At 50.1% G+C, this 25608-nt stretch overlaps 2 protein-coding genes across 8 annotated transcripts in view; one reads left to right on the top strand and one right to left on the bottom strand.

The window, feature by feature from the left end:
* BRD9 (bromodomain containing 9) overlaps positions 1–3877 on the bottom strand; it is a 25158-nt gene extending 21281 nt beyond the window's left edge. For 2 of the 7 annotated variants that reach the window (XM_050795182.1, XM_050795185.1), the window contains exons 1-5: positions 3665–3877; positions 2727–2941; positions 2237–2369; positions 650–710; positions 85–229 (exon numbers count right to left, since the gene is read on the bottom strand). In XM_050795182.1, coding sequence (XP_050651139.1) covers positions 85–229; positions 650–710; positions 2237–2369; positions 2727–2941; positions 3665–3716 — 606 coding nt within the window. In that variant the 5' untranslated portion in view covers positions 3717–3877. Of the gene's footprint in view, positions 1–84; positions 246–649; positions 711–2188; positions 2370–2726; positions 2942–3664 lie in introns of those variants that run through there. The other 5 variants (XM_050795183.1, XM_050795184.1, XM_050795187.1 and 2 more) reach the window with 3 other exon arrangements.
* TRIP13 (thyroid hormone receptor interactor 13) lies at positions 3702–25608 on the top strand. Its single transcript, XM_050795217.1, has 13 exons — positions 3702–4149; positions 5913–6078; positions 7784–7913; positions 8764–8819; positions 9559–9649; positions 12023–12095; positions 15083–15146; positions 15931–16017; positions 16296–16402; positions 18947–19100; positions 22295–22407; positions 23485–23554; positions 24587–25608. Exons 1-13 carry the CDS (start codon positions 4058–4060, stop codon positions 24680–24682), a joined length of 1299 nt encoding a protein of 432 aa, XP_050651174.1. The 5' UTR covers positions 3702–4057; the 3' UTR covers positions 24683–25608.

The raw sequence follows: 25608 nt of genomic DNA, 5'->3' as shown, positions 1-25608 counted from the left end.
ATGACCTACGTTGAATGAAGTCTTCACGAGACATAAATACACAGAACTATGCCACAATTACTTCGGGCAATGAAAGTAACTTACCTTAAATTCCGTAACTGATTTGTATTCATTAGCTACAATTTTGTCTTTCATGGTGCCAAAATCCATGGGATGTTTTATTATCATTGAATATCCGGGAGCAATTGCATCCGTGACAGGAAAAGCAAAAAATCCATGGGGATCCTTTCTGAAAGCAAAGATATCTTAAAGTGGAAAAATCTAGATTTCTAAATGATACAAAATCTTCTACAATCCAAAAATTGGATACAAGTGACCGAATTTTGTTTCTTAAAAATAAAAAAATTACCAGGGTTTTTTAATTTATTGTGATAAGTATTTCACACATAATAAAAATTTCCCCCAAAGCATCCTGGCGGCTCAGTGTCCCAGCTCTAGCCTTGACTTCCCTCACCCTATTCTGACTTCAGAGTGAGCCACTACCGAGTCCATGAGCTCCTCCTGCCCACCCCGAAGTGGAGTGGGAGTCACCAAGAGAAGGTGCAGGGTCTGTTTCACAGCTGACAGGGCTGGGGTGGGGAACAAGGCCTCAGAAAAGATGACACCACACACCCCCAGACACAGGCTCTTCAGAAACGCCCAGGTTTACCTCTGGAGCTGGCGGAGGAAGTGTTCCAGGAGTTGCTGAATAGGTGTGCTCTCATTTTCGGCTGACAATTTAAGGGAAAAAAAAAAATTGAATACAAAGACTTTGGTATCCCTTCATTAGAGAGCTCCAAGTTCACAGTATCTGTCCGTATGGTGTCTCACAGCATTTTAAGCTCCAGCAAGAACTAGGGATATAAAGATACACCCAACTCAGCCTTGGCTCCCACAGAGCTCAGCTGGGTGGGAAAGGGCACCCCCCTCCCCGCAGCAGGAGTCATAAAAACCCCTTATAATAACCAGTAGCCCTGACATCAACAATGTACGGTGATCACTTATCAATGTTTTCGGCTCATACCACTGCTCTAGACAAGGAATGAAGGACGGAACAAAGGCTCTGGACATAAGGGTTGATCCTATATTCACCGATTATTATTTCACTTGAGGTCCCTTAAAATTCAACAAAAAGTAAATAAATAAATGGCTGGTGTGGTGGTGCATGCCTGTAGTCCGAAGAGGCTGAGGTGGGAGGATCGCTTGAGCCCAGGGTTATCTGAGCCCAGGAGTGAATCACGACACTGCACTCCAGCCTAGGGGACACAGCAAAACCACGTTTCAAAAATAAATTAAAAAAAGAAAGTGCCTGAAGAGCCAAATGACCACAGAAGCTCAGAAGACCACTAGCTTTCCAGAACTTTCCTTCAGTGGAGCCAGCAGGGCTCAGATGGTTTCTGATGGCCTGAATGATTGCAGCACTAGCCTCCTCACTCCCTGATGTCCCATGTCCCAAAGCCCAGCTGTCTAAGTTTCCCTATAATCCAGGAACCACTAGATGCTGAGAGATGCCAGGAAGAGACACCCCTTGTCTTAAGTACAGACGCCTCATCACTGTGAGCTGTGCACAGGAAGGCTGGGGACAAGGAGAACCCAGAGGGCAAGTCCTTGTCAGCTGGAAATTCCAGCCCAAAGCCATCCTTGGCAGACGGTGCCCATGACAGAAATTCTACTGAAGGCCTTCAGCTTCCTTTGTCTCAGCCTATGGTCACTTTCAGCAACTTCAGACCCATCATTTGGGGTTTCAGGTCCCCTCTTCCCAAGAGGAATTACCTGCGTTTTCACTGACATGCATCTCTCTCACCAGTCTGACCCATGTGGGGCTACTCTTCTGATGCTGTTCTCTTTGGGTGCTAAGTGCAGACAAAACCAAACTTATAGACCCAGGGCTGGCAAACTTTTTACATAAGGGCCAGACAAAAAATAGTCCAGGCTTTGTGGGTCACATATGATTGCTCTCTGCAGACATGCCTTTTTTTTTTAACGAACCCTTGAAAAACATATAAACCATCCTTAGGTAACAATAAGTTACAAAACAAAACTTAACGGCACCAGTGGTAACTGGCCAAGCCTTGCTCTAGACATTCAGAGACACTGGAGGAAACCTCAGATCCAGAGGACACCCGGGATGAGGCCCTGGAAATACCAGCTCTCCTCCCTCCCATGCTTCTCCCCAAAGCAAGAGGACACGGTGCCGACCCTCATTTACAATGACGAGCTGTGAATACCAGGAGAGTCTCTAAAGGTCCACCCTTGCCTGGCTGTGTCCGGCACGCTCGGACTGGCCGATCTGGGGGCGGCTCCACCTCCACCTTCTTCCCAGGATCAAAGTCGTCAGCCTCTCCCTCCGTGTCACAGTGCTCCCTCTCTCGCTTCCGCTTCTTCTCTTCCTGGGCGGCAGAGTCAAGGGAGTGAGAAGGGCACGAGTAGGTGGGATCCAGACACGTCTGCCCAATCCCCTCGCAGTTCTCAGGGGAGGGACAGAGCTAAGGGAAACCCCCTCCGAGACCCTCCTCAAGCCGGGCTCCCTCCTCACGGAGACCCTCGCAGGGTCCGCTGAGGAACAGCACACCCAGGATCCTGGAACTGAGTCTGCTGGCCTCAGCGGTTTGCGTTTTGCTACCAACGGAACACCCCTCCCCTCCTCCAGCCACGCAGGCGCACTCTGCCTGGGTCCTGTGACCCGGCTCCCCATGGGGTCCTCGTGGGGGGCGTCCGGGCCAACGCCGCTGCCGCTGCTCCTTTACCTTTCGCTTTCTCCTTTCCTCATCGTCCAGATGCTTCTCTTTCTCGGATTTCTTCTTCTTCTTCTTTTTCTTTTCTTTGTGCCTCTCTCGCTCATGGTCTGACCTGTCATCATAGTAACTGGAGTCGTGGCCGGATCCTGAGAGTTCAGTCACTTCACTTCCTCCGACTTTGAGGACTAGCTTCAGGGGCTTCTCCAGGGGCTTGTCGGCATAATCTGCACAGACACAGACTGAGTTCCACCCGCGTGCTCAGGTGCAAACGCCACGCAGCCAGGTGAGACATGAAGGTGCTAAGAGGTAAAGGCCGCCCTGAGGAGTACAGCGGGGCTGCCAACCACCAGGGAAAGACGGAAGGGAAGACCACAGTGGCGGCATGTCACTGCCTCCTTGTTCTCCCTTTCCCTCCACAGGGAGCTTCAGGTCCCTTTCAAGTCACGGTGTCCTCACCAGAGGAGGCCCTGTGGGATGTTCACATCACTCGTTCAAGAAGATGGATTAAGAGGGAACTGGAACCCCGGAGCCCGATCTCCCTCCTAGAAACCCCCAGCACTGCGGTTCACCCTCGCCTGACTTCCTGCAGGCGCCCGTGCTGCCCGCTGACACCCATGGAGCTGCTGCGGGAGTAAGGGAGAGGGAGGGAAAGGCGGGAGAAAGGGCAGCCTAGCTTCTCCCTTAGCTCCACACAAAAGCCAGCACAGACGCTTCCCTGGTCTCCAGGACCGGGGTGAGTGGGCTTGCAGCCTCGAGCCCAGAACCCTCTACCAGGACCCCTCGCGGTTCCCTGCCCGAAATCTCAGGACCACCTCCCGCGTGCCCGGAACCCCTCCCCGGTGGCCGGGACCTCGCCCGGTGCCCAGGACCCCCGTCCGCGTGCCCGGAACTCCTCTCCCGAGCCCGGGACCCCGCCCGCCGCGCGTCACAAAGCGCCGCCGCCTCACCCTCGTAGGACGAGCGCCACTCGGCCTTGTGCTTCTTGTGCTTCTTGCCCATAGCAGCGCCGGCGGCAGGCCCGGAGCGGGGGCCGGGAGCAGCGGGAACCCGGCCGGACAGTAGCCGCCACCGCCCCCTGGCCCTGGTTGGCCGCCCGCGCTCACTGCGCCGAGGTTGCCGAGCCCGCGGGACCGCGCCGGAAGCAGGGCGGGGCGGGGCCGCGGCAGGAAGTGGTCCTACCGGGCCCGAGCGCTTCCGGGTCAGGGGGTGGTGCGCCTCGCGCGGCAGATTCGAAGCTAGGGAGGGGCCCGCGGGCTGAGGCGGCGGCTGTGGCGGCGACGCTGGGCGTGAGGTGGCGGCGGCCACGCTCCAGTCGGGTCCCCACTGCTCTCGGGGGCGCCATGGACGAGGCCGTGGGCGACCTGAAGCAGGCGCTTCCCTGTGTGGCCGAGTCGCCGACGGTCCACGTGGAGGTGCATCAGCGCGGCGGCAGGTGAGCCGGTCCAGCCCGACACACCCTCTGGGCACCCACCAGCCCCGACCCCAGCTCGTGCACCGAGCCCGGACCCAGGGGCGCTGACCCGCCCCGACCCCAGCGCACTGACTCCTTTGCGACTGAACCCCAGGGAACTGACCCGGCCCGACTGGACCCCGGCGCGCAGGCCTCCGGGCCCCGACCCGATCCCAGCGCAATGACCCAACCCCACCCCAGGGCACTGACCCTGCCGACCCGAGTCCTGCGCGCAGGATCCCAGCTCTCCGACCCGACCTCAGCCCACGGACCTGGCCCTGACCGTGCCCGGCTGTTCTCCCGTGCACCGATCTGACCCTGAGTCACACGTTGGAGGATAGGATGGCCGCGCATTATAGAGAGCTCTAAAGTCGCAGCCGAAATTGGGTTGTTCTTTGAGCCATTATTTCTCACACCCTTTAATTGTTCCCGTTCCTCACAGACTTGATGTTAAATTTTTAGGGTTCAAAGCAAATCCCACTCATTTGTGACCGAGTCAGTTCATGGGATGGTGGGGCCTATGGGCTGTGCTGCTCCCTGGAGTTGGGGGAGCTCAGCAGCGGGGCCAGACCTTCACAGACCCTCCTCATGACCATGGAGGGTGGATTGAGGTCTAGTGAGACCACCAGCCTCAGAGGCGATGCAGAGGAAGAAACCTTTCCTTTAATAGAACAGTTGTTGACTGGTCACTTTCTAGGTGCTGGAGTTGAGACACGTCAGCATAATTGCACCAGGGCCCAGAGACATCTGCACAAAGCCCCAGCACAGCCTTGTGACCCTGTGTAAACACCTTAGAGCTCAGAGACACCTGTACACAGTGTCACCGCAGCCTGGAGACACCCCATGTACAACCACCCCTGGGCCCAGAGACGCTAGGCATAGTCACATCAGAGCACAGCTGCACCTAGAGGACAGACACCTACGCACAACTGCCCCAGAGTTCATAGACACCTGCACACAACCACGCTATCTATGCATGGTGGTCGCTGCCTTGTAGGGTGCTGGGATGATTGCAGAGGGGCCACAGATCACCTGCCTGGCTCTGAGGAGCCTGTCCAGGAGGGAGGGGAGCCTGTCAGAGGGAGGCAGACATTAAATAGAACCTAAAGGGTGACTGCAGTTGATCAACCCAGTAAGCTGGGACAGTGCACAGCGGGGCACAGAGCTGTGATCCAGGACCAGGTCACTGTTGTAGAAAGGGGAGGTGTCAGGAGGAGTGCAGCAAGGTGGGCCAAGGGAAGCCCTGGATGCCAAGCATAAAGCATTAGATTTTCTCAGCACAAATCACAGCTATTGAAGACTTGTTACAATGCGGACCCCAGGCCTGACCCCACAGCTGTGGAACTTCCTTAGTAATAGTGAAAGCCACCATTATTGACTGCTTACTTTGTGCCAGGTATCGTCCTAAACACTTTGAATGTATTAATGACTCTTCACAGTAGCCCAGCATAGCAAGGACTCTTACTGTTGTCCCCTTTTTCTAACTGGGAGCTGGGGCACAGCTTCTTCAGGGCACAGCTGGTAAAGGACCCATAGGCAAGGGGTGGCTCTAGATTTGGTCTCCAGGCAGGCCAGTTCCAGCCTGTCCTCCTAACTACTGCACTTTCTTATGTATTGTCTGAGTTTTTGAAAACACTTAATTTTAACATTTTGTTTTTGAATGAAAATCATTTATGTGTGTTTTGGTGCTTTTGTTGTTGTTGTTTTTGTTTTTGTGGTTTTTTGTTTGTTTGTTTGTTTTTTAGCACTGCAAAGAAAGAAGACATTAACCTGAGTGTTAGAAAGCTACTCAACAGACATAATATTGTGTTTGGTGATTACACATGGACTGAGTTTGATGAACCTTTTTTGGCCAGAAATGTGCAGTCTGTATCTATTGTTGACACAGAATTAAAGGTTAAAGACTCACAGGTAAGTTACTAATTTGCTGGGCCAAGAACAGTTAGCTGAATACAAAGGCTGTATCATGAATGTCTTGCCGTTTTCATAGCTTGTTTTCAGAAACGGGTTCACTTCTCTGTTGGTTTGGGTGGCTAGACAAGTTCTTCTCACTAGCTGTCAGGAGCCAGGTGCTGGGAGCAGGAAGTGGCCCTGATGTCAGGGTGCTGTCAGTATAGCAGGGGACAGATCGGAAACCAGGAATGAGAATTCAGTGTTGTAGAATGGTGGACTGTGCTGGTAAGGCCTGTGTACGGGTGTCTCATTCTTACAGTCAGCAAATGTTTGTGAAGTGCTCACTGTGTGCTAGGGCCATAGGAGGTGTGGGGGCCACAGAGATGAGGAGATGGGCTTGCCTTGTAGAAGTCCTTCATCTCATCCCATGCATGGCCACCTCACCCACCTTGGAGTTCATGTGTGTGTGTTAGAGGAGCTTTGTGTGGGGCAATTCTGGCACCAGTATAAAAACAACCTGAAACATATTTCTAGGGAAGACGTATCACAGCAGTACAATTCCTGTCCTGTAAAAACCAGCTGTGAAGGACAGGCTTGGTACTAAGTTCTGCTCATGAGGTGGACCTCCCCATTCATACATTAGGACTCATGTTTGTGCATGCTCAGAGCTTTGTGCACACTGAGATCTGATACTGCCATGGTTTTGGCCAGTCTGAGGGAAGGAAGAGCTTCCCACACTGTTGTGGAGGGATGGACACCCTAACTGGAGGGCAGCGGGGCTGCCCAGGGTAAGTTCTAATGTTCTCTATCTGACTGCAGATTCACCTGTAGGAATTTATCTTAGCTGATAATTCTGCAATTTTGTAGATCTTTCTGAACAGATGTTTGTTAGATGCTGTTAATAATAGCCAACAATTTGAAGTATTTTAACTGTCCACCAAAGATCACTTAATGAATGTATGAATTTCATGTATCTACACTATGTACAATGCAGCCATTAAAAAGAATGAAATAGATTTTTGTCTACCGATGTAAACATTTCTCTGAGCTATAACAACTGTAAAAAGACACAGTTAGGAAGCCGGCCGGGCAAGGTGGCTCATGCCTGTAGTCCCAGCACTATGGGAGACAGATGGAAGGATCACTTGAGGCCAGGAATTGGAGACTGGCCCGGGGATCATAGCAAGACCCCATCACTAAAAAGAGTTTTTAAAAATTAGCCAGCATGGTGGCGCACACTTGTAGTGCCAGCTACTCAGGAGGCTGGAGGTGGGAGGATCACTTGAGTCCAGGAATTTGATGTTGCTGTGAGTTGTGATCGTGCCACTGCACTCCAGCCTGGGTGCAAGATCTTGTCTCAAAAAATAAGTTAATTAAAAAAACAAACAAACAAAACCCTATGTGGTAAAACTCCATTTTTGGTCCAATCTGTGTGAGTGTATCTATAGACTATGGTAACATCCCAGAGGTTGGATTTAGGGCACTTTTTCATTCTGTAGGTAAATGTAGGGCCCAAAGGGCAAGGGATGGGTATTAGCTTTCAGAAGAGCTAATCCTCAATCTGAAATAAAATAACAGCCTTCTCATCTAATCTGAGAACTAGTTTTTATTGTACTATACATTCAGTTTTTATTTGTGGACCTTAACATCTAATTTGTATGGTTGGAATTAAGTGAGAGATTATAAATGTGTGTGGATTTATTTGGCTTTTCCCTCATTTTAGCCCATCGATTTGAGTGCATGCACTGTTGCACTTCACATCTTCCAGCTGAATGAAGATGGCCCCAGCAGTGAAAATCTGGAGGAGGAGACAGAAAACATAATTGCAGCAAATCACTGGGTTCTGCCTGCAGGTATGGGGTGTGATGGAAGATGAGGGGGAGGCCGAGGTCAGAGGACTGCATACTCCATGCCATGTCAGTTCCCGGGGGGTTCTGTTTGTCCGTTTGTTTTGTAGGATTTTAGGATGTTTTCTCTCTTATGAAATGGAAAGTATATCACAAAAGAGGAAAGTAGAGATTTCTAGGGTGGGACCATACTGTTCCTTTGGGCGGGTACCTCAGAGTTCACGGCTAATGGAGAGTGCCCATGTGCTCTTCTCACATGCCCGGTTGGTCTCTTCTGCTGAGTGGCTCTTTGCTATCTGCTTGATGCTTCTCCATAGGTGTCGCTGATGGGCTCCAGCAGGCCGAGCCCAGGGCTTCGTTCAGTCAGCCTGTGGAGAAACGGGTGGATTTAGTGTCTGAACTTGTGTTGAAGCATGGGTAAAAGACAATTGAAAATGGTCATGATCATAAATTTTATAATGTGTTTACCACCAAAAAAATGATAGTTTAATGAAAACATATTGTAGGGATTATGATATACATAAATGTAAAATAAATGACAACAATATTATAAAGATGGGTGGGAAGTTTAAAGTTTTTTTAACAGACCATTGCACATGATAACGAGACATAAAGTGTAATTCTTTGACTCCAATTATCTGCCAAAAGTTATATGTGACTGACATTTATTTTACATCTTTGATTTTAATAAAAACTAAAATTTGAAGAAAACTTTGCAGAATTTATACTTTCCTGTAATTGGAATTGTAGTCTTACGCCGTGCAGCATAGTGGGAAGCTCAGGCTTAGGCTCAGGGGAGACTGGGGTGGCTGCAATTGCATTCCTGAAATCAGGTCTTTGTTTAATTCTGTCACAGCTGAATTCCATGGGCTTTGGGACAGCTTGGTGTACGATGTGGAAGTCAAATCCCACGTAAGTTGCTGTGCCTTTTCCCAGAATGCCCTGTTATTTGAAGAGGAACCGTTACTGTTTTGCTCTCCAGCACCCCCGAGCAACTTGATGCAGGTGGATTTTTGGGAGCCCCTGTCTGCTGGCAGCCCTTGTCCTGGACATCTGTCCTCTAGGATTGCTCCAGAGTAGAGCTGGTCTCTGGGGAGCTCCCTGAGGGAGAAGAGGGAAAGGGAGAATGTGAAGGCAACTTAGAGAATTGAACCCTCTGGAGATGGGAGGAGACCTGGTCCGCACAAAGGAAAGGCTAGTGTGTCTTAACCCCTGCACCCTCTGCAACAGGAAGGGTCCTTCCCACACAGGCAGCTTGATAGAATACCATCACGCAGCTGTCCCAGGCTGCTTCTCTACATTGTGGCTGTTGATATTTTGCGAATAATAACTGCTGTATCATTCTAGAGGAAGGAGCTTACTCATTACTTGATAAACAAACCCCTTAGTGGTTTTGTTTAATGTTGGCACTTTAAATAAAAGTGATCATTTTGTTTCTCTTCTTATAAAAGTAATAGCCAGTGTTTTTCCTTTTCCCTTTTTGAAGCACCTTCTCTTCTGAAATGAAAGCGTTTGGAGGTGATGATCTCTTAGGAGGCGGCCTTGCTTCCTTTGCTCCCTCTTCTCATGTAGGATCAAGCCCTGGGGGGTCATATTTCTTGGGGACCTTTGCCTTGTTGGTACCTTTATCTAGTTCTTTTTCTTCTATCAGCTTCTTGATTATGTGATGACAACTCTACTGTTTTCAGACAAGAACGTCAACAGCAACCTCATCACCTGGAACCGGGTGGTGCTGCTCCATGGTAAAGCATGCAGGCTTTTATTTGACCAGATAAGTGGCGTGAAATTCAGCCTTTACTTTTACCTTTGTTCTTCTGCAAGGAGTTCCAGCTTTTTGTTTTCTGAAGGAGCCACAGCTGTCCTAGAATGTCCCCTCTCTGTGAAGCAGATCCAGCTCATGACACTTGGGACATTTATTTTTTATTGTTTTTGAGACGGAGTCTCGCTGTCATCTAGGCTGGAGTGCAGTGGCGATCTCAGCTCACTACAACCTCCACTTCCCAGGTTCCTCCAAGGTTCCAGCAACTCTCCTGCCTCAGCCCCCTGAGTAGCTGGGATTACAGGCATGCGCCACCACACCCGGCTAAGTTTTGTATTTTTAGTAGAGATGGGGTTTCGCCATGTTGACCAGGCTGGTCTCAAACTCCTGACCTCAGGTGATCCACCCGCCTCAGCCTCCCAAAGTGCTGGGGTTACAGGCGTGAGCCACTGCTCCCGTTCCTTGGGGTATTTATTACTTCATACTTCATCAAGTCTTCCTGTGGGGTGGCGCATTCCAAGACATCCTCAGATGCCCCAAATGTGGATAGTACTGAACTCTGTAGACTGTTTTTTCCTATACAGACTTTCCTATGATAAACCTTAACTTATAAATTAGGCACAGTAAGAGATTAACAATAATAACCAATAGGAAAAGGGAACAGTTATAATAACTTACAAAGTTATTTTAAACTTGTGAATTGTTTATTTTTAGAGTGTTCCATATAATATTTTTGGACCGTGGGTGACTGCAGGTAACTGAAACCTTGGAAAGTAAAATCTTGGATAAGGGGGGACTATTGTGTTATTAAACTTTTCCAAAAATTCTGCCTTGTTTCCCCAGCTGATTGTAATTCTTTAGAATTCTGCCTGTTTCCCGGCTGATTGTAACTCTTTAGAATTCTCCGTTGTAGGCCAGGCGCAGTGGCTCGCTTGTTGTAGGCCAGGCGCAGTGGCTCAGCACTTTGGGATGCCGAGGCAGGTGGATCACAAGGTCAGGAGATCGAGACCATCCTGGCTAACATGGTGAACTCTCATCTCTACTAAAAATACAAAAAAAAATTAGCCGGGCGAGGTGGTGGGCGCCTGTAGTCCCAGCTACTTGGGAGGCTGAGGCAGGAGAATGGCGTGAACCCAGGAGGCGGAGCTTGCAGTGAGCCAAGATCACACCACTGCACTCCAGCCTGGGCGACAGAGCAAGACTCTGTCTCAAAAAATAAATAAATAAATAGATAGAATTCTGCCTTGTTTCCCAGCTGATTGTAACTCTTCTTTAGGATGGAAACTTCCTTATATTTCTTTGTAGTACTCAGCTTTACTTTGTGAGGAGTAAACTGAAAAGGCCATATTTTAAAGAAATTCTGTCTGGTTCTTCTCAGGAGAAAATATTGATGATTTGTTGTTTTGTTTTGTTTTGTTTTCAATATCACTGGGTAGAATGGGGACACAGGAATTGAGTGGACTCAAGAGTATGAAACTGTAGCAAAGTGTTAAATAGAAACTTGAAGAGTACTTAACTCCAGTTAAGATTGCGTGACGACATGCCCTTAAAACACAATGTTTTTTTAGATAGCAGATATGCCCCACATACTGTCCTCACAGCACGATCAGAGTAAGCAGCGGGTGTTTTAATTAGTGAATAAGTTGTTTCTGTTTGGAACCAGTTACGTATTTCCTCTTTAATCCTTGAAAATGCTTGCAGAAAGTGAGAGGTGCATGTCTCCATTTTCTGTTAGATGCTTTCCTTTTTTCCTATTGGTCATCTCACAGCTTCTGGGAGGCATCGTGCTAGGGGACGCTTGGCAGGCAGGCGTGCAAGAAGAGCACTGGCCTCTGCCACTCTTCGAATTTAGTGTGGGGTACTAGCCCACTGAGAATCGTCTTAGGAAAGAGGGTGGTTCTGGGGGCAGCAGGAACAACACATGTCAGTGCCTGAGGAGGGTAGGACCCTCCACCTCCATTTATCAAGAAAGGTGTGTTTGGCCTCTGAAAGGTGCCTTGATGAGTGGCTTTCATAGAGGAAGTGTGGGGACAAGGACAGGTGTCAGCAAAGATGTAGGCTAGAAAATGCAATGCTCACTCCCAGTGCTAAGCGGGACTGCAGGCGAGTGCTGGGGGTGGGGAGGTGATAGAGGCTGAGACTAATTTAGTACAAATTAGTAAGAAAGAGGGGGAGACGTAAGTGTATTGGTAATATTTCACAGCATTTAAGCTTCTAAGCAGACTTCATTGTAGTAATCACATCAATAGCTTTTAACTGTGTTCCTTATATTTTATGGAAAATGGAAGTTACTGTTGTTTTAAGAATTTGTTGCAGCACTGACTAAAAAACATACTTGCTCTGATCTTTGTCACAGGCCCTCCTGGCACTGGAAAGACATCCCTCTGTAAAGCGTTGGCCCAGAAATTGACGATTAGACTTTCAAGCAGGTAACTTGGTAATTTGTGAGAGGAGAGCCGTGGGAATGGGATTTATAACAGGAGGTTGTTTTCTTCCTAAATCATTTTACACAAGTAATAGATTCCTTCTCTCCTTCACTGTAAGTCACTTGATTCCTCTGTATTCAGCATAGTTTTGAGTTATGATTTCAGTCTTTTAAGATTTGAGACTTATTTTATTGCCAGCATAAAATACTGCTGGTGAATTGCACTTCAGAAGACTATCCTTTCTCCGCTTGCTGGATGGAGTGTTCTGCAGATTTCAGGTCAGGATACTTGGTAGCTTTGCTGATTTTCTGTTCACTCGTTTTGTCCATTACTGAGAGAAGAATGTTAAGTCTCTAATTATGGATTTGTCTTTTCCTTTTGAGTTCTGTTTGGGGCTTACGGTTTTCGTCATACTTGGAAAATATCTGGTCACTATTTCCTCACCGAATTTCCTTGGCCCTCCCCTTTATCTGGGACTCTGTCTATTTTCATGTTAGACTGATGTTGTTCCACAGGCCACTCATGTGCTTTTTTGTTTTTTTCAGTTCTTTAGAAATATCTGTTTTATTCTAAAGTTTCTGTTGCTGTATTTTCAAGTTGACTGATTTTCTACATCGTCTAATCTGCTTTTAATTCCATTCAGTGAAGTTTTTATGTCTGATAGTGTATTTTTCTGCTTTGAATGTTCTGATTCTTTTTATACTTTTCTTTCGTTATGTTCTTGTTCACATCTTGAACAACTTTATAATAGCCGTTTAAATGTTCTGTCTGCTAATTCCATCATGATTGTCATTTCTGATTCTGTTTCTATTGACTGGTTTTTCTTCTCGTTATGGGTCACATGGTTTTGCTTTGTTGGCATGTTAGGTAGTGTTGGATTAATGTTGAACATTGTGGTTTGAAGTGTGTGGATTGTGTTTTCTTTAGTGAGTGTTGAGTTTTGTTCCGTTAGGCCTTTCCATTACCTGTGATTTGGTGTGATCCTTTGAGGTTTGGTTTTTTTAAGCTTTGATTGGGAGGAGTTTAGGTTTAGTGTTAACACTAAATTGTGGTCCTCTGGGGTCTACACTGAGTGTTCTGAAGGATCGGTGAGCGCTCTCCACCCCAGCGGTTGGGATGCACTCCTCCCAGCCTGCGTGAGGTCCAGGAGCCCTTCAGCTCACAGATCGTAGGCACCCTTTACGTAGCTGCATGGAATGTCCCCGGCTTATACGCACTTGAGTATTCATCCAGGACACCGGGGGTGCCATGAGGATTCCTGGGCACTCCTTCTGAGGTATTTCTTCATATTTCCTTCCCCTCTGGAATTCTGTTTGCAGCCTTCAGTCACCTCAGACTCCCTGAACTCCATTCTCTGTCTCCTTGACTCAGCAAGTGGCCATACTCCACTTGGGTTCCCTCCTGTGCCTGTCGTTGGAAGACACCTCCCGGCAGACAGGGCATTTGTAGTGGGTCCCTGGTCTTCCGACTCAGGAGTCCCAGCCCCACTGCCTGTGTCCAGCAACCTTACCAGATGGTGTTTCATCCATTTTGCCTGAAATGAGGTTTTCTTATTTAAGATTAGATGGTAAATCTGCTTCCTGTTACTCCAGTATGACTAGAGGAAATCCTGTGAGGTTTAATTTCATATACATAATTTTAGTTCTTCAAAAATGTCTTGTAAATGTTTTTACATAGGGAAGTTGCTTTATTTTGACCCCTTAGGTTATGTTTAGCAACTTGCCCTTTGCTTTGACATACTGAAATACATGTGTGTTTTCAAGATCTCTAGGGGCATGCCAGCATGGCGGCTCACGCGTGTAATCCCAGCACTTTGGGAGGCGGAGGCAGATGAATCGCTTGCAACCAGGAGTTTGAGACCAGCCTGGACAACATGGAGAAACCCTATCCCTACAAAAAAGTACAAAAAATTAGCTGGGCGTGGTAGCACATGCCTGTGGTCCCAGCTGCTCATGAGGCTGAGGTGGGAGGATCACCTTAGCCCACTAGGTCCAGGCTGTGGTGAGCCTGGGTGACGAGAGTGAGACCCTGCCTCCAAAGAATAACCAAAAAAGATCTCTAGGGGCAGAGAGGGAAACACAAGAGAAGGAAAATGTTATTATTTGGAATATAACTTCTTCCAGTAGAAAGATCTGGAAATATGCTTTGGTTTTATGACTTAGAAATGACAAAAAGAAGTCTTAGCAAGCCTTTGTTCCTCACTCTATTAAAGAACCAAAATGTTATATAATTAATTGTTTAATGTTCAACCTAGTTTTTGTTTTGTTAGATTGTCTGTATCCCTTCACTGTTTTATAAACAGTATCAGTAAATGGTCTCTCTCTTTTTTACGTGGAATGCCAGTGATGCTTTTTGAATGTAATTCTTTTTCTTTTGTGGACTTTTGATGTGGAGGAAACTGAAAAGAGGACTTGGAAGTCAGCTTTTCTCTGGCCTCAGTCTTGTTCTCTGGTGATTTAGTCAGCAGCTAAGCGCGCCCAGATCTGTCTGCAGGCTTCTGAACGGATAGGGGAGTGTTCTGGGTTCCAGTCCGTCTGTGTGTGTTAACGTTAACTTTGGACCACCTGAGCATTCCTGGGCTCTGGGGTCTGTGCTGGAAGGCAGATTATCGTGCTCTTTAGGGTTCTGTGGATGGAGGGAAAAATGCTCAGCTTCTGCCAAAAGCTCTTGATGCTTCTGTTTTGTTTTCTATGTTATATTAGTACTGCTAGTATTTTTAAACATAGAAATATAATTTGTAAATAGATTTAAAATAGGAATTTTTACTCTTTAACTTAATTGGTACAGTCTAGAACTACTGATTGAATCTTGTTAGACTTTTTCATAATTATTTAATACACAGAGGGCTGGATTCCTCGTTTCTTTGTCAGTAGCTGTAGTTCCCCCGATGCTGGACACTCGAGATGTTGCATTCAAAATGCGTGAATAGCTGTCGCTGAGGATCCACAGGACCAATTAGTAATTCTCTCAACTCCTTTTTTCTGTCTCAGGTACCGGTATGGCCAATTAATTGAAATAAACAGCCACAGCCTCTTTTCTAAGTGGTTTTCGGAAGTAAGTTAAATATTCTAATTATCTGGATTGTGTAGCTGAAAAAATGTCTTGTATATTAGGCAAATCCTCCTCCAGAAGCTTCAGGAGAGAGCTGGGTGGGAAAGGTGTGTGAGGATCAGGGCTGACTGTGATCAGAGAAGGTTCCGGAGCTGGGCCGCCCGGGGACCCTCCCTTGGTTCTCCCCAGACCTCCGACTGGGTGGGATAGGGCATTTGATGGACTTTCAGGAGGGCAGGACTGGTACTCAGGGGACTGCAGCCCTGCCACACATGTCCTCGGTGCTCATGCGCCCTAGTGCTGTGAGCTGAGGGGGTCAGACAAGGTGATGTCACAGGTGATTCTTATGTCTCAGGAGCTGTGCCCAAGTCACCTGGCATCCGCACATCCCTCTGGTGAGGTGAGGTGGGACCAGGCACACAGGGCACAGGAGAGCCTGTGAGGAATGCATCCCAGCCTGTTTGCATCTGTGGTCTGTCTCTTTTCCTCATCAGAGAGGACATACAGGTAAAGCAGAGGTACAGGTCACCCTCACTGTGCCGCCCTGGGCAGGGCAGGTATGGTCTCAGGTCTCAGCACCCTGGCATTCAAAGCCGAGGGCAAGAGTATTAGGCTGGCCTCCTCGCATGCTGCCCTGGCTTCTCTGATTTAGGGAGCTTTCTGAGGGGCCGTCAGGAGACAGTGGGCTTGTGGGGACAACCAGGGCAGCAGGCCACGTCAGGGTCCCCCTGTGCACCTGGCGGTGTGGTCCCTACACGTTGACACTAAAAGGGTATTTGGGTTCCAGAGTGGCAAGCTGGTAACCAAGATGTTTCAGAAGATTCAGGATTTGATTGATGATAAAGACGCTCTGGTGTTTGTGCTGATTGATGAGGTAGGCATTTCCAGATAAGGACATTCATGACAATCGCCTTTTGCTGTTGTGGGGACACAGCCTGTTGCTGATGCTCTTGGCTTTGCCCTCCTACGGCCGGTCCGCCCTCTAGCCCTCCCTGCATTGTGTGCCTTTCCACCTTCCCGCAGCATCTGCAGGCCAGGCATGGGAACACCCATTCATTCAACTTTTTCACGTGCTCAGGGGGACGTATCCCCATAGCTGCCTGTGAGGTGCCAGGCCCTGTCCTTTTTGACCCCATTGCTCCCTCCCAACAGGTGGAGAGTCTCACAGCTGCCCGAAATGCCTGCAGGGCAGGCACTGAGCCATCAGATGCCATCCGCGTGGTCAATGCCGTCTTGACCCAAATTGATCAGATTAAAAGGTAACCAGGACATGCAGCGATTTTCCCTGAGAAGTGATGAGAAGTTTGTTGCAAAGAAATGCGTGATACTTGTACAACTCTAGATCTTAGTCCCCAGTTCTTTTACCTAAAAGTGCATTTGGCATTGAGTATTGACTCCTTTTCCACATTGGAGGCAGCATATCGTAAATGCTTTTTAAAGAAATTGTTTTTAGTTTATTAAAAATGTAAAAGAAGGCTGGGCATGGTGGCTCACGCCTGTAATCCCAGCACTTTGGGAGGCCGAGGCGGGCAGATCACGAGGTCAGAAGATCGAGACCATCCTGGCTAACACAGTGAAACCCCGTCTCTAGTGAAAACAAAAAAAATCAGCCGGGCGTGGTGGCAGGTGTCTGTAGTCCCAGCTACTTGGGAGGCTGAGGCAGGAGAATGGTGTGAACCCAGGAGGCAGAACTTGCAGTGAGCCGAGATAGCACCACTGCACTCCAGCCCGGGCAACAGAGCAAGACTCCGTCTCAAAAAAAAAAAATGTAAAAGAAAACTCAGGCATGCTAAGAATTTTATGTAGCACAGAAAAGCATGAAATGAAGAACTGCTACATTCAGGCCTTATACCGCCCACTTCTCTCCTATCCCACCCAGTGTCTGCACCAACTGGTGCAGCTCGTAGATGAATGGCTGTCCCCTGCTCGCCCTGCTGGCCCAGGACAGAAAGCTTCATGGGCGGATGGTCCACATCTCCACAGTCCAGCCTCACAGGACCAGGGCCTGGTCAGTGTAGCCCAAGTTGATCAAGCTTAAGGAGGGACAGCTGCTGGCCAGATTCCCAAGGAAGTGATGGGCAGGCTAGAACCTGTCTGCGCCTGTGTGGTGCTCAGCCAGGACTCAGGCTCCTTCTCCGAAGTGCTCTTTCTGCCCTCAGGGTGCCTGGGGAGTCCCGGGCATTCTCAGAAGCTGGATTGTTGAGTGTGGGGTGACAGCAAACTGAACTGTGCAGAGGAACATTTTGTCCAGGCCATGACCACTGTCTCACCACAGAGAACGTATCTGGCTTCCTGAGAAGCGCTCGTCTTGGGGTCAGCTGCAGGAGTGTGCAGGTCCTGGAGGGGGCCTTCCCTGCCTCTGACTTCCTTCTCCTTGTGTCCACTTCCTTCCCTACCCGGCTTGTCCCTCAGTCTGCTGCAATCTGGCTCCTACCCCCACCACAGCCCCGCAGCCCCGCATTCACACGCGTGCTCACGTTTCTCTTTCTGGAACTTTGCACAGCGCCGATGCCCTGATGGCCCCTTCCCTGAGTCTCTTTGCGCCTCCCTCCCTGGCCTCCATTCTCCTGTCTCCCTGGTTTATGCTGCTGGCATCTCTCCGCAGGGAGGAGTCTACACAGCTTGGCTGAGGCCTTCTCTCCTGGCATGTGTGTGTTCCTGGTGTGTGCCCCTTCAGCGTAGCTCAGGGTTCTGTGGGGGGAATCCCAGACCTGCACATCCACCTGTGACCAGACATCACGGCTTAGATGCCCAGGATGTCAGGCACACTCCCACACTGCTCATTGGGCCCCAAATCCCTCACTTCCTGGGATTCTGTGTGACACTGACGGCCTCACTGTGCACCTACCACTCAACCAGAGGATGGAGGTCACCGTGACTTCCCTGTCAGTCACAAGGACGTGTGGCTCAGGAGGAAACAAGGAGACACCCTTGCCTCTCTTGCCTTCACTCCCTCGTGCTCCTGGTTCCAGCCCCTCTCTAGAGGACTCTTCCTTTCCCCCGCCAGTCCTGTCTACTCCTGCGTCTCTGGATTGTCAGCCCCTGGGTCGTGATCGCCAGGCCTAGGCCTCCCTCTGGCCCTTCCTGCAGCCGCACCCTCCTGGTGCTGGACTGAGCAGCTGTGAGCCCACCCGGCCTCTGTACCTTGTTGTCTCTACCGGGGATCCATATGCTCCCTGCCCTGCCTCTGATTAACTCACCCTGGCTCACAGGCACAGGGCCTGCCCTCCCTTGTCCAGGGTCTAGGTAAAGCTAACCTTCCCCAGGCAGCAAGGGCAGCACTGCCACACATGCAGCCAAGCCCCACCGGGCCTGCACAGTATGTTCCCTGGGGACACCTTGTGCCTGCTCTGTGCTGGCTCATGCTGGGCCCTTGAGACCAGACAATGGGCTGTTTCTGTGGAGTTTCGACACTAGAGGGGAAAGCAGATCATAAACACGGGAAGTAACTCAGCTCTACGGTGTGTCCAGGGATGATGAATGGCCATGCCCAGGTGGATAGTGGGCACCAGAGCCTACAGTAGGTGGCGTAGTCAGGAACACTGTGCAAAAGTGAGATCTTTGCCAAGGTTGAAGGCAGTGAGGGAATGAGCCAAGTGGGGCTGTAGGAGAATTCCCGGAAGGCCAAGTGGCAGCAAGAGCAAAGGCTGGGGGCATCTGTGTGACCTGTGTTGGCACAAGGCCCCTTTCCTTCCTGTTGGCAGCCTGCTGATCATCGTCCTGCCAACCCCCTTGCCAGATAGGATAGAATTGGGTCGCCGACAGCCATGATGACTGTGGTGCTTGCTTCTCGGCCACAACAGGCATTCCAATGTCGTGATTCTGACCACTTCCAACATCACCGAGAAGATCGACGTGGCCTTCGTGGACAGGGCTGACATTAAGCAGTACATTGGGCCGCCCTCTGCAGCAGCCATCTTCAAAATCTACCTCTCTTGTTTGGAAGAGCTGATGAAGGTACGTTTATCTTTTTTTTCCTGTTGATACAAATGGATTTCTTATGTGTTCTTAATTAAGATAGCTTAAAATAAGCTTGTTCCAGTATGGAGGATTTCAACATACGCATTAACTCCCTTCTTAAATTGAAAACTAGTTTTGTATGTGACAGGTTGAGCTGATAGTTGAAACTGGGGCCACCGACTCAATATTTTTGTTCTTTTGGCACAATACAGTCATCATTGTTCATTATTTGAGGTACCAATCAATGTGGGGCACATCAGTGACCGGCTGTGCTCACCAGGCTGGCTGCACAAATCCTGGTTCTCAGCTTACTCTGGGCTTTTCCAATGCCCTGCCTCTTGCGGGCCTGGATCCTTACCTGAAAGAGCAAGTAAGGGCATAGTACGAACTGGCAGTTGTGGTCACGGGGTCCATGTGATGTCATGTTCTTGAGTCGCCTGTTGTGATGATAGGAACGCCATCACCCTGGGCACAGTGACACATGTGGGGAGTGTGTGTGAGTCAGGGACGCCGTCCCCACGGGCACAGTGATGTGAGCGGTGTGTGTGAGTCAGGAACGCCATCACCATGGGCACAGTGACGTATGCGGGGAGTGTGTGTGAGCCAGGGACACCGTCCCCACGGGCACAGTGATGTGAGCGGTGTGTGTGAGTCAGGAACGCCATCACCATGGGCACAGCGGCGCGTGCGGGGAGTGTGTGTGAGCCAGGGACGCCATCACCATGGGCACAGCGGCGTGTGCGGGGAGTGTGTGAGTGTCAGGGAAGCCGTCGCCCTGGGCACAGTGGCGCGTGCGGTGTGTGTGAGTCGGACACCATCGCCCTGGGCACAATGACGCGTGCGGGGAGTGTGTGTGAGTCAGGAACGCCGTCGCCCTGGGCACAGCGGCGCGTGCGGGGAGTGTGTGTGAGCCAGGGACGCCGTCGCCCTGGGCACAGCGGCGCGTGCGGGGAGTGTGTGAGTGTCAGGGAAGCCATCGCCCTGGGCACAGCGGCGCGTGCGGTGTGTGTGAGTCGGACACCATCGCCCTGGGCACAATGACGCGTGCGGGGAGTGTGTGTGAGTCAGGGACGCCGTCGCCCTGGGCACAATGACGCGTGCGGGGAGTGTGTGTGAGTCAGGAACGCCGTCGCCCTGGGCACAGTGGCGCGTGCGGTGTGTGTGAGTCGGACACCATCGCCCTGGGCACAATGACGCGTGCGGGGAGTGTGTGTGAGTCAGGAACGCCGTCGCCCTGGGCACAGTGGCGCGTGCGGTGTGTGTGAGTCGGACACCATCGCCCTGGGCACAGCGACGCGTGCGGGGAGTGTGAGACAGGGATGCTGTCACCAGGGGCACCGTGGTGCATGTGGTGAGTGTGAGTCTGGAACACTTTCGCCATGGGCACAGTGATGCGTGTGGTGTGTGTGAGTCAGGCTAACAGGGAACTGCCCCGTGCTTGTGTTTCTGCTGCTCTAGCCCCTGTGGGAACAGGCCTGTCCCAGACAAATCATCCTGTGGGAGCGTACTTGGACCCTTCGTTTAGGGGAGTTGGACAGTAACCAAGCAAACCAGTGAATGGGGATTTAAACAGTGATGAGTTTAATGCCGTTGTTTTCACTTGTGGGTACCACAGAGCAGGGGCCTTAACAAGGACGGCACTGCCTGCTTGGACTGGGAACTGGTCTCAGCCATGGACCCACGGGGCCTGCCCGGGTCAGCACTGTCCGGGCATGGTTTTCTCAGGGGTTGGGGAAAGGAGACAGAGCTCTGTGGAGATTTGGCTGGAGAACACCAGTGATCTGAAGACTGATTTTACAGCAGTTTTGCTGCCAAGGAGCCCACGTGATAGCAGATCCTGTGAGGAAGTTGTGTGTGTTGGGGGTCCTCACACACCTTCAGTGTGGGTTACAGCCTCGCAATGTGACATTTATACACTCATACACTTGTGCTGTGAATCTAGGGGATGTTTAAAGTTTTAGCTAAGAAGGATGGACTTTTTCTGGGACAGTGTAGGACAGAGGTAGGGTTTTTCTGTTGGTTTTTTGTTTGTTTGTTTTGAGACAGAGTCTCACTCTTGCCTAGAGCTGGAGTGCAGTGGTGCGATCTTGGCTCACTGCAACCTCCCCCTCCTGAGTTCAAGCAATTCTCCTGCCTCAGCTTCGTGAGTACCTGGGATTACAGGTGCAAGCCACCACACCCGGCTAATTTTTGTATTTTTAGTAGAGACAGAGTTTCACCGTGTTGGCCTGGCCGGTCTCAAACTCCTGACCTCAAGTGATTCGCCTGCCTCAGCCTCCCAAAGTGCTGAGGTTACAGGTGGGAGCCACCGCGCCCAGTGATGGGGTAGTTTCTTATTTTAGGCAGTTTATACGAAATTCAGACATGCAGATGTCACGGTGGATATTGATCTGGTCTCGAAAGCTGTGGGCATGGAAGTGGGGACCCTGCACTGTTGAGGCCAGCAGGGCCTGGAGAGGTGTCGAGGGGAGGCCCAAGCACTCCAAGCACAGACAGTGTGTCTTCATTTTGCTTACACCCCTCAACAAACCTCCAAAATGTTCAGACGATGCTGTTTTCTTCCTTCTCCTGGTTCCTGAGTCAGAACGGTTCATATTGGAATTCAGTCATAGTAAGTCAGTGTGCCCACCTGACTGTTGGCAAGGCTACTTGGAAAAGCATGACTTCCAAGAAAACTGATCTCTGAGGTGAACTTCTGGTACCCAGCTCCTCGGTCAGTCAGACACTGTGTCGTGCCGCCAAACAAGCCTCACCCTTAAAACAGACAAACTAGGACCCTGCTTTGGAAGTCAGTGGAAGTCCTGGCTCTGAATCCCAGCTCTGCCCACTGTGGGCTCTGACGTCTCCGAAGGTGACAGAGTGGACTGAGTGCCTCCAGGTCCCTTCCCTTCCTGACACACAGGGAGGAAACGTTTTGGCCCGAAACACAGAGGAGGCTGTGTTGCTACTGGTTTCTGAGGCATGTTCCGTTATTTGTATTTGTTTGAAAAAGCAGAATGTGTACGCTGAGGGGCATGAGAGAGCAAGCTTGTTCACTATTGCAGCTGTGCATCTTGAGTCATCACTGTCTGCATTTCTGTGAGACGTGACATGGTTGACACTTTACCTGCAGGTGCTGTCCCTCTTGCCGACGGTGCCTACGCTCAGGCCTCTGTGGACTCTGCTAACCGCCTGTGCCTCTGTCTCCCCAGTGTCAGATCATATACCCTCGCCAGCAGCTGCTGACCCTCCGAGAACTGGAGATGATCGGCTTCATTGAAAACAACGTGTCAAAATTGAGCCTTCTTTTGAATGAAATTTCAAGGTGCAAATTGACCTCATTTTTGTAATCAGGACAAATCCATTTGTGATATTAACTAGGGAGTCATTGTTTCCTTTGAGGAGACCAGGGAGGGCTCTGGGTGTGAACTCTCAACACCCAGTACAGGTGTGAACGTGCATGTATGTGTGCGCGCGCGTGCACGCATGTGAGTAGAAACACTCAGCACAGCCACCTCCTTCCAGACGTGTAACCCGTGAGCCCGGAGGGCGCTGGCTCATGCACTGGAAGCCTGCGACCCTACGGCTGACGGCACTTCCAAGGATTCCCAGAGTCCACAGAAAGGAAATGGCTTTGGGGGTCCGGAGAGGGTGGAAGGGAAGATGGGGAAAATGATATGGTGCCTTGAAGGATAGAGTTTGGTTCCAACAGGAGAGAAATCAGGAAGGCTGCTGGAGCAGTGTGTTCAGGTAACCTCCTAGTGGGTTGCAGTGCAAAGGCTAGGGAGGTGCCGGAGAGGCGGGGGGTGGAGTAGACAGAGCCTTGGGTTTCTGGCCAGAGTTTTAATTTTATTTTGAAGTTGGCAATAGTGTGGAAGGCTTTAAATAAGGGATAACATGAAGAATGCAGTATTTTTTAAGGATTTGGATTATCCGTTGAAGAGATTTAAATCAGTTAAGATGAGAACGAAGAACAGTTCAGAGACTTCTACAAAAATTGAAGATGTGAATCCACCCATTATTTGGGGAATCTGTGCCTCCTGACCATGTGCCCGCTGCGTCGTGCCCTACGCCTGGTGCTCCCAGGCAGGTGATACATTCCCTGAGCGCGAGGACGCTGGCCCTGGGCCAGGGCACAGAGCTGTGCCTTGGGTGTGCTTCAGAGCAGCGAGGACACTGCCTCCCGAGCAGGAGCTGAGGACGGGGAGAGACCGGCAAAGGGATGATCACAGGACAAGGCTGAGGAGACCAGTGAGGGGCAGGAAGTGCCCTGTGAGCCCCAGGGTGTGCCTGGGGCGCTTTGGCTTGTGTTCCCAGGGATGCCTTAGCCAATGGGGAAAATTAGTCCTGAAACATGTGATTGCGTAAATTGCTGTCTCTGAACTGGTTTTTCTTGACACAGGAAGAGCAAAGGCCTCAGCGGCCGGGTCCTGAGAAAACTCCCCTTTCTGGCTCACGCGCTGTTCGTCCAGGTGAGTCTCCACTGCGGTCCTCCAGCACCCACCCTGTCCACAGGTCTCAGCCTCGCTGGAAACTCCACTTAGTAGCCCTGGGGTATCAGCCTTATTTTATCTCAGTTTCCAAACCACAGGGTCCTGGGGCAAGAGGAGGAGCTGACCTTGGCACCGAAACACTGGGGCTGTCAAGTCCTTTGGGAGAGGCGGCTATGCCACGTGCCTCTGCGCACACGCACGCATGCACACACGTGCACGTCTGCCTCTGTGGTGTGCTGAGCTCGTGGCCGGGGTCCTCGCTGGCCTCGCCAGAGGTTTGTGCTCTTGCAGTCTGGGCTCAGCCCACACAGAGCAGGACCTGGAGCCACAGCTTCACCCACTGGGTGCTGGGCCCGTTGCAGACGCTTCGGCCCGGGGCACTCACCCCTCTCCTGCACTGTGCCCAGCAGCTGGTTGGGGTGAGGACTCAGTGTCTGGCAGAGCAGATACACTTACATCTGAGAAGAGAAAACCCCCATCTTGGAATGGTTCCTTTCGAATCAGAAGTGACCCAGGCTCTGGTCAGTAGCAGCCTCTGAGCTGGACACGGTGCTCAGCACAGAGGTGACAGTGGCCATGGACCATGAGTGGGAGCCTTTTGAGGCAGGGAGGTGACAGCTCTGGGCACCGGGACCATGGGAATTCTCTGGTTATAAGCCCGGGACATAGGGTGGGTCCTTTGGAAAGGACTCCAGGGTCTGCTCCCAACAGCTTCTCATCCTTCTCAGTGTGTGGGTGGCTGCCTTGGTGCCCCCCTGCCCACCCCCACGGCTGTTTCTGACCTGTAGGACGGGGGGAGGGTCACGTAGCCACCTTGTTCGCCCTTTCTGAAGTAAAGGGCATGGCTCATCTGTGCCCTGGATGTGTGTGGTGTGCACTCACTGCTCAACCCATCAGCTGCAACCCCCTTCTGCGCTGTCTGCACTGTGGGTGGCGGCAGGGGCTGTGGATGCCAGGTGGCCCCACTAACGGTGAGTTGAGCCCTTCCAGCGATGACCGTGTACCTTCCAGGCCCCCACCGTCACCATAGAGGGGTTCCTCCAGGCCCTGTCTCTGGCAGTGGACAAGCAGTTTGAAGAACGAAAGAAGCTTGCGGCTTACGACTGATCCTGGGCTTCCCCATCTGTGCTTTTCCCATGAAGAACACACAGCCAGTAAGTCAGGTGGCCCCACATGGCCGTCTCCCAGGGAATCCCTTCTGCAAACATTGCTTAGACTGCAAGCTAGAAAGCCACCAAGGCCAGGCTTTGTTAAAAGAAGTATGTTTTATTTATGTTGTTTTAAAATGCATACTGAGAGACAAACATTTTGTCATTTTCACTGTTTGTAAAAGATACTTCAGATGGTTTGTCTCCTTGTGAAGAACCATCGAAATGTGTTTGTTCCCAGCCCACTTGCAGTGGATGGGATGCGTAATGCCAACAAGTTTTGTTTAACAGCAAAAAATGAAGATTAATGCAGGTGTTATAGAAGCCAGAAGAGAAACTTTGTCATCCTAAAGAAGCATATAATCATAGCATTAAAAATGCACACATTACTCCAGGTGGAAGGTGGCAGTTGCTTTCTGATATCAGCTCGTTTGATTTAATGCAAAAATGTTTTCAAGACTATTTAATGGATAAGAAAAGTCTATTTCTATATTATACCAACTGAGAAAAAAAGGGTCGGTAAAGTATTCTTTCATAATAAATCATCAGACATGGTCCCATTTGCAGGAAAAGTGCAGACTCTGAGTGTTCCAGGCAAACGCATGCCGAATGTCCCTTGTCACCCAGTGTGGGCACCCCTGCATTGCTGAGATGTTTCTGCCCATGGTTTTGTTTGTGCAATAACGTTATCACATCTCTAACGAGGATTCACATTAATAGAATATAAAATAAATGGGTCAGTTACTGGTCTCTCAGAATATTATGTTTTGCTTTTATCTCACACTAAAATAAATATCATTAATGCTTTGCATGTGAAATTCACTTTCGAAAGAACATGTTACATTTTGTTTTAGAACTTTTTAAGTATTAAAATATTTTTTAGAA

The sequence above is a fragment of the Macaca thibetana genome, chromosome 6 (assembly GCF_024542745.1).
Source record: "Macaca thibetana thibetana isolate TM-01 chromosome 6, ASM2454274v1, whole genome shotgun sequence".
In the NCBI taxonomy this organism is placed as follows: Eukaryota; Metazoa; Chordata; class Mammalia; order Primates; family Cercopithecidae; genus Macaca; species Macaca thibetana.
The sequence above is the reverse complement of the archived record's forward strand: the minus strand, read 5'-3'. Positions and strand labels throughout refer to the sequence as shown.